The following is a 9,035-nucleotide window of genomic DNA, read 5'->3' as shown; positions in this document are numbered from 1 at the left end:
TTCCATGTCAGCTTTTCTATGCTGCATGGTGGTGCTTCTCACGTTTTTCCTGGAAGCTTCAACTGGACGGTTTTGTAGGTGGAGGAGAGCCTACTTGCTTTACTATCCATTCCTTCAACTTTGTAGAATTAGATATCATATAGATAGTCTTCTCTGCAGCAAGTAGCCCCGATAGGACCATTAGGTCTGTTGCTGTTTGCTTTTCTTTGTACTCCTAAGTACTTTGTACACATTTTTATTCTCTCCCTTCCCCACACACTCCCTCCCTCTCCCCCCCCCTACACACCGTCTCACACACACACACACACACACACTTTCACCATACCCCACTTCCTTTCCCTCTCCCTCTCTCCCTTCCCCCCACTCTCTCCATTGCCAGTTCCCCTCTCCGTCGCTACTTGCCCTCACACTCTCTCTCCCCCACACACCCTCCCTCTGTCCATCCCCGACTCTCCTTTACCTCTCCATCCCTCACTTCCACTACCTTTCGTCATTTCTTCCTCAGCCTTCCTCTCTCCTTTCTTCTTTCTCTCTCCCTAATCCCCCTCTCCCTCTCCCTTCCCTACCCACCCTTTCTCCCTTTCCCACGCCCACCCCCTCCACTATTCACTTCTTTCCATCTCCCATTCCCCTCCCTCTCTCTCTCTCTCTCTCTCTCTCTCTCTCTCTCTCTCTCTCTCTCTCTCTCTCTCTCTCTCTCTCTCTCTCTCTCTCTCTCTCACCACTCCACCTCACACTCCCTCTCCTATTTTTTTTTTTCTTTAATCACGGCTTTAGTAGAAACTTCAGTACATCTTTTCTGGTATGGCATTGTACTTCGCTGTTAATCCATACATAGACAGATACAGATAAATAGATAGATATAGTGCCATGAGTATAAATTGACCTATGTATGTTTTTATTTTCCAGGGTGTCTAGAATTAGTTGAGCTCGGGTGTCTCCCTTTGTAATGAAAAGTCGTGTTCGGGTTGAGTACTGTTAGATACGATGGTCCTGGTGGCGTCTATAGCATAAATAAAATCCAAACTCATTACTCTCTCACTCTGTCGCGTTAGCTGTGTATGTAAGAATCGAGGATGGTGATAAAACACTGCCCTTGGAGACACCGTTTAACAGGGAAAAGGCTGGTATAACTAATGTACCAGTTAAGATTGGTGCTGTAAACTATTCTAGGAAGGTTCAGAGTAGTTTTACTGCCACTTCCATATGACCTGCGTATAAAGGTTTGTACTTGTAAATTTTTGTCATGGCCTTTTAGCAGTTCTTGGTAGTGTCTCGCTATATAACTGTACCGGTACTGTTTGTTCTTTGGCTTGTACTGTTATTAATTTTTTCCGCGTCCATCACTATCGTTGTTGTGATTCTTTTACCTTTGCGGCAACCATATCGGCGGAGGTTATGCAGAGTGTTGCCTTCAAGGCCACCGTAGTCTCGTGTTTATGACCATCTCGATTATATTACCTGGTACCTGCAGTAGACAGATGGGCCTGTAATCTCTGGAAATCAGTGTCCGCTTCACCTACTTTGTGTGCCATAACTTACTGTTGTTTGAACCGCTCAGGGAAATGGCCTTTGCTAGACATGGGATTGTGTATGATGCAGAAAGTTAAGTCCTTTTGAAGTATTTCCAAATCTGCCTCATCTGTCTATGGTTTCATTGTATCAGTCTGAGCCTTCTCATTCGCTGTTCTCTCTCTCTCTCTCTCTCTTACATTTGCCCTCCCCCCTCTCTCTTCTCGTGACCTCCTTCTCACTCTTCTCAGTCTTTCCTCTCTCTCCCATCCCTCCCTCTTTCCTTATTATTTTCCTTAATTTCTACCCTTATTTCGAGCATCCTCAACCATTCTCTATCCCTTTCCTCTTTCAAACTTCTATCACTCTCTACACTCCACCTTATCTCTTCTGTCCAACGCTCCCTCTCCTAATCATCCATCCCTCATGCCTACCTGACCTTACCCTTCTCTTTCCTTCCCCCCACATCTCCCTTCCCTGTCCCGTTCCACTTTCCTGACTCTCTCTCTCTCTCTCTCTCTCTCTCTCTCTCTTGCCATCCTATCCTCACACTACCAGTACACCTTTCTTTCTTTCCCGATCTCTTCTTCTCCCGTCCAAATTTTACCTTCCCCTTTTCATCCTCTTCTCATCCCAAGCCTCTTTCTCCCATCCATCCCTTCCCCTCATGACTGCCTCTCCTCCCCCTCTCCCCCCATCCTAAGCCTGCCTCCTCTACCCAGTCTTCTCACAACTCCGCATCCTCTTCACCTCTTGCTGTCTCCACGTCCACTTTCGCCTCTCACAATTGTCTAACTTCTTTTCCCTCTCTCTCTCTCTCTCTCTCTCTCTCTCTCTCTCTCTCTCTCTCTCTCTCTCTCTCTCTCATCCTTCGTCCACTTCCTCCTTGCCTCACATCATGCTTTCTTTTACCCCTCTCAACCCTTCCACCTCCTTTTACTCATATCTACCCCTGCCTGCCTTCTCTTCCTCTGCTCCCTTGATCCTTGCCTTCTCTTTCCCTCTCTGTCTTTCTCTGCCTTTTACATCTTACCTCCTCTTGTCTTGTCTCTCCTCACTTTCTCTCCCCAACAATTTCACCTTTTCACTCTCACCTTTTTTTCTTCGCCAGGACCAGTGCCCTCAGCTGCCTTCCATGTGAGGGGGAAGACCGATGCCCAGAACCTCCACAAGACTGTGGTTATGGCACGGTGAAGGATGCGTGTTACTGCTGCCTAGTCTGTGCCAAGGTAAGTAGCTGGGCAGGTAGGTAAGACGGTGCACAGGTAAGTAGGTCCTAGGTAGATATCTGTAGAGTCCATTCAGAATAATGATTACTCCTGGCCACTTTTCCACTTCCATCATTAGTGTTTTAAGCAAGCTAAACGTGACAGCCGATCAGCACTCGCCTAGCAGTCACTCTTTATGTATCTTTTGAAGAGACTATATCTCAGGCAGCACTTGCTTAAGTTCTCTGGCATGCAGTACATTCATTATTCCTTTATGACATGATGTATTATTTTCAGTCCCCCTGATAAAAAGCCTTCTCGAAATGCATAAATAAAGGATAAAGTTCCTTATTCTAGGAAATATTTGTTGTCTAACACTGTCAATATAAATATATGCTCAGTAAAACCTCTACCCTTTTTAAACCTACCCACTCCTCACCAAATTCATCTTTAATACTTCGAACCCTTTCAATATCCTCCTCCCTCCAGTGATGTACGCGTATTTCAATTTATTCTGGCTACTTTTGAAGGCTTTTATACAGCTTAAGGTTTTTGGAACCGGAGAAGTAAGATACACGCTTCAAAAACCTTTCCAGTATGAGAGATCTTTCCTAATCCGAATGAAATTGTCTGCCAGTAGCAAGAATTCAATTTAATGTAAGTAGCTGCACTGGAAAAGATAATATTCTGGCATACATATTTCATGGCTTGATCAACAAACTAATTTCACGTTGATTTTCACATTCATTTTACATTTTTTATCCCAACCTAGCCAAATCAAACAAACCTAACCCTAATCTAATCTAACTTAAAGATAACCTAACTAAACCTAACCCAGCCCCGGGTAACTTAACCAACACACTTCATTACTGCCTAACCACACCAAACCCAGCCCACCCCACCCCACCACCTAACCTCGTCTCTCCCCCACAGGGCCCGGGTGAGGAGTGTGGGGGTCCCTGGAATATTATAGGCAAGTGCGCCACTGGTCTGACATGCAAAGAAAAGAAAAACGATCAAACGGGACGCTGCAAATATGGGAATCAGGGCAACTAGTTTGTGGTTGCCTGTTGACTGATAACCTGTGGATGATACGAGGTACCTGCTGTTGACCTTACCTACCGACTGGATGCACGTTTTACCAGCTAATGATGGTACTTCATAATGTGGTTACCTACTGATTGTAGTTACTTCCTGATTTGGTTAAATGATGTTACATGCAAGTACAGCAATGCGACTTCATTGTCACTTGTTGAGTAATTGGCTACTGATGTCGTTAGTTTTTTATATAGTTAATTCCTGATAAATTGTTACTTACTGATAAGATTAAATGATGTTACCTGCAAATACAGTAATGCTGTTTCATTATTACCTGTTGAATAATTACCTGCTGATGTGGCTACCTGTTAAGTCCACTAGTTAGGCTTCCGGAGTCCTTCAATTTAGGCGCCCACCCAGTGCACTTGATGACATTACAGATATGTATTTTTTTTTATTTTTTATATGTCCAGCTCCGTGCAAATCTTAGCACTCCTTTCTGAGGCCCAACACTCTATCTACTGTACATGTCACACAAATTCATAAATGATCGTTTTGTCGTCAGTACCCACCGTCCAAACCGAAAAGATGTTAAGACTGTTTCATTCATGACTGGAGTGAGTGCATGGGGAGGGAGGGAGGGAGGGGGGTATGACAGCAGTAGGTTTTGTGGAAGGTCAGTAAAGTCCGCCTTAACGGAATTCTTTCCTACTCCAGCCTGAGATCGAAATCGTGCCCTTTCAAAGAGCAGAACACTTCTCTAACCATCCGACCACCATGATCATTTAGGGATTAGAATCAGTGCGCCTACATTCATAATTATTTTAAGAGCCATCTTAAACCACCGTTCCATCAGATGTTTCTATAAGCTACATCATTTTATCACTTTATCCATTTCATCTCGTATTCTTATGTCATATGAGACTTCTTTATATCTAGCTGAAATTTGTAACTTGTATGCTTTAATTTTTTTCCTTGTAAATGATGCTATTAATTCTTACCTTATTCTTTGGTGGTAAGAAGAGATGATGATGATATCCGACAAATATTCTTAATACTTGATGTGTGGGTATTTTATATGTATAGTTTAACATGCAATATACTGTTGGGAACAAAGTTCCACTAGTATTGCACCTTTCCTACGCTTGAATTTTCTGTGCTGGCTAATATTCCTACGCAGAAATAGGGATTCTTCTCTGCTCGTAGATAATTCTCTTTGATATAATACATCAAAGAGGAAAACGATGGACATTGCCTAAGTTGGAAGTAGTCGTGGTGAGGTACTGGGCGAAATTCTGACCATGACTGCACACTGCTGTGTGTTTTGAAGCACAGGACGGATCCTTTGTTTTGAAGCACAGGACGGATCCTTTGTTTTGAAGCACAGGACGGATCCTTTGTTTTGAAGCACAGGACGGATCCTTTGTTTTGAAGCACAGGACGGATCCTTTTGAAATGCTCTACCGTTTGTCCTGCTTCACCAGCAATATATTGTTTTCCCTCTTGTCGCTAATTAACCTAATCTTTTTGTGGACTTTTTTTTTCATTTTTGCTTTTACAGGTAACTATATTCAGCTAAGGACAGCCCCCGAGTAGAAATAAAAACATTTATGAAAATATTATTTCTATTACTCCATTAAACAAAAATATAAACTCACATAGAAGAGGAATAAATTAGTAAATACGCCATCAGACTGAAAGAGTCTGTCACGAGTAACCACAAAATTGTCACGTATAATCAGGTAAACAAGTAGTTCGTGAGGTATGTGTTTGGCACGCAAACAAGGGTTGTTAATGGGCCACAGAAACAGGGGAGAGAGTAGACTGTAGCTGGTCTAGAGGGCGGTACTCCCAAGGTGGATGGAAAAATGATGACCAGAACGTGAGCTGCTTTTCATCAGCCCTTCGGACTAGCTCCTGACCATCGTCCTTTGCCGAACATTTTCAGTGTTTCAAAAACACAGAGAGTAGGCCAGCATGCTCTCCAATACAAGTTCCTCTAACTGTCAGCACCAAACTACATAAACATTATACACTTCACTTCCTATTCAAAATTTAACCAAAAAAAAAATGGCATGTACTAAGCAAGCCTGGGTGTCCCAGCGGGGGTAGGGGAAGCAAAGCCTCCACCATCCGCCCCTTTCCCGCTGACAACCAAGCGAGATGCCTGGAATCACTGTCTGACTCACTTTTTCATTTTTGCAACATTCGCGTGTAGTGCCCGGAAATGATAATGAGTTGTATCTAGTTTATTTTATATGACCAAAAGTTCGGTTAAGTGAGAGAGAGTGGCCGAGGCATGGCTGTTTCCATGCGGATGTTATCAGAACAGATTAATTATCTAGTTGCTTAGTCACTTTTTTTTTTTCTACTGTAATCTACTAGTATCAAGTCTCTTTATAATATAAAATCTCGAGTCGATGGGAACATATGCCTTTGGTCACGTGATCCAGCATAATGTATGCGTGGGCAAAGTGATGTAAGGCACGATGATTTTCATTGTTTTTCGATGTAAGGGTATAAAGAGAGAGAGGTTGCTGAGCAATTATTGTAACTAGAGAATGTTATTTTTTTGAGTAATCGATTGTAAGGGGAAAGACATCACACCGAGTCTATCTCGAGTCTGTAATAATTAAAATCTTAAATTGCGTACGCCGTCATCCCCCCTTCCCTTTGGCGTGTCTGACTCGCTCACCGGCCGTGGTAGGTGGCAGTTGGTCGGTACTGTCGTCATCCTCTCCCCCTCCCCCTCCAAGGAATTGTGGAGTGTAACGGTGACGCCATTAGCCTTGGGAGAAGCGAGTCCTGTGTTCCCGCTCACCTCCCCCTACATTATGAGCTGAATAGTGAGGTATTTCCTATATATTTGTGTACTGTACTGTATAGTATTATTATTATTTAGTAACTGGGGTACGAGAATGCTAGCTAGTTCTGTCTGAGCCTCAGATAAATGTGTGATTTTTGTAGGCCAAGTATCAGGTGCCCAGAGACTGTGAATTATTTATTATTGTGTTGAAATGACTTGGTAATTCAGTACTTATTAGGGCTATGTTGTGAGTAAATGTTCACATAGTTACTTTGTAAAGCACAATGATATTGATACAGTGATGATTTTCATGGTTGGAGTTACAGTTATTTATGTTTACTGTGTATGTTACAGTATTTTTTTTCTTCCATGTTATCCCTACAATATGTATTATTTTGAGCAAACCAGTGTGTCTGTGGTGCCATGTGTTATTACTTGAGATACTGAGTGTTGTAACTCATGTTTCTTTATTATGAGACCTTCCTGATCATGTGAAGGGATTACTTGCATTGGGGAGAATTGTTATTCATTATACATATTAACTTCTAGCAGGTCCAAGTGTGGAGGTCTAAGTACCAGTGAGAGTCCAAGTCCAGGCGTGGAGGTCGAAGTCACAGTGAATCAAGGTCCCAGTGTGGAAGTTAAGGTCGGGAGTGGCAGAGGACTGGACCAGTGAAATTTGTGCTCAGAGGGACAATTATGAAGAAACACATTGGACCGGGACAGAGGAGCTAAGTTTTGTGCATTTGATATTAGGACCATATAGAGATATATTTTTTGAACAATGTGCCAACTGATTCAGGTTTAATCTGTAAAGCAAGTTGCTGGGGAAGATTTCTACTTTTTGGTCTTGTTAATACACATTCCCTCCCACTCGAACTTTATTGTTTGTATAACCCTTGAGAACTGGTGGTATAGAGCTTACCTAGTAGTTTATTTACGTGCAGCTTAAAAGCATTCTGGGAAACTGCGAAGGTTGGGCTTGGGTTGGCCTAGTTGGAGATTGGCCCCGTCATTTTGGCATGCTACCACTCTTAACTTAGCCACTTGAAATGTAATAAACGCAACCGAAGAGGCCGCTAATGGGAGAGAGTCTCCATCAATCTGAGTTCCTGACCGTTCCAGCACACAGTGGTCATAATAGTGACTTGTTTTCTGCCCCTTTTGACCATGTAAAAGTCTGGATCGCAGAGGTGACAGTACACGCGACCTTTCCTCTAACTTTCTCTCTGTTGAGCACCACCTCTCCTCCTCTGAACCTCACCTTCTCTTCCCAACTGTGCCTCAGCTGTCTGAAGCAACTGATAGCAAACCCTTCTCTGTATCCTCCCACTCTCACTATACTCATTTCACAGCCAAAAGTGGCTGTGGTGTATTTGTACACAACAACATATCTTGTCCTGTGTTCCTGAACTTGAATCTTGTGAATTCTCTGTTCTCTGGCTTCGACTTTACTGTCATTCTCTGACCAAATATGTCTGTTCTGTTTACTTATGCCTTAATTCTACTGACTATGAAAAATTATTCGACTATCTTACTTCTAGGATTGAACACACCCTATCCATGTCTCCTTTCTCAGAAATCTCCACTCTAGGGGATTTCAATGTTCATCACTACCTGTGGCCCTCCTCTCTTTTTGCTGATCCACCTGGTGAACAAGTTTTCATCTTTTCTGTCCTTAATGATTTAGAGTAGCTCGTACAGCACCCTATCAGTATCCTTGACCGTCTTGGAGAGAGTTCCAATATACTTGATCTCATCCTTACAACTAATTCTTCTTACACTGTTACTTTTTCCTCTCTGTTGGACTCCTCCAATCAAAACTCTTCACATTAACTTGTCCTATCGTTCCAGTCAGGTCTGTGGACCTTTCAAAGAAGTGTTGGTTGTGGCACTTTGGAGCTCTTGATTGGGAGGCCTTCAGGCAGTACTTCTTTTAATTTTCTCTGGAAAGATCATTGTTTCCTTCGCCTATAGCCATATGAATGTGCCTTGCGCATTATGGAGGTTTTTCTCTCGGTCATGGAAGCATACATTCCCTTCTCATATCCTTTGACTAATGGAAAAGAAAACTTGGTTTAATCACGCATGTTCTAAAGCTGTCCACAACAAGGACAAGGCCTAGAAAAGGTACTGGAGCCAACCCACTTCTTGATCTCATCTCTTTTTATGTTGCTGCCTGGAATCATGCTAAGTCTGTTTTTCGCTCTGCCAAAAATAATTTCATTCGTACATAATGCTATGAACTCTCCAACTCGAATTCTTTCCACTCCTTCTGGTACCTTGCCAAAAACCTTTCTAACAATTCTACCTCGATATCCTTCCCTCCTTTCTACTCTGATGGCTCTGTAGCTAATTTGTTCTACTGACAAAGCAGAACTCATCGCTCAGACTTTCTCCCCCAGTTACACCTTAGGCATTCCAGTGCTGTTCATCCATCACTTCCCCCCTCTGACTTCCTCATGGCTGAC

The 9,035-nt window shown here is 42.9% G+C and overlaps 2 protein-coding genes across 2 annotated transcripts in view; both read left to right on the top strand.

Annotated features, from left to right (window-relative positions):
- Positions 1-4,124, top strand: part of LOC145395470 (single insulin-like growth factor-binding domain protein-2) — a 116,026-nt gene extending 111,902 nt beyond the window's left edge. Inside the window, exons 2-3 of the mRNA XM_080269072.1 lie at positions 2,624-2,741; positions 3,654-4,124. Of these exons, the coding sequence (XP_080125198.1) occupies positions 2,624-2,741; positions 3,654-3,776 (241 nt within the window). The 3' untranslated portion in view covers positions 3,777-4,124. The remainder of the gene's footprint in view (positions 1-2,623; positions 2,742-3,653) is intronic.
- LOC145395484 (single insulin-like growth factor-binding domain protein-2) overlaps positions 1-9,035 on the top strand; it is a 197,579-nt gene that overhangs the window by 138,088 nt on the left and 50,456 nt on the right. The window lies entirely within an intron of this gene.

Source organism: Coenobita brevimanus, chromosome 4 (genome assembly GCF_032717465.1).
Source record: "Coenobita brevimanus isolate Jiangsu-jjx chromosome 4, ASM3271746v2, whole genome shotgun sequence".
NCBI lineage: Eukaryota > Metazoa > Arthropoda > Malacostraca > Decapoda > Coenobitidae > Coenobita > Coenobita brevimanus.
This window is presented reverse-complemented; position numbering and strand designations above follow the sequence as displayed.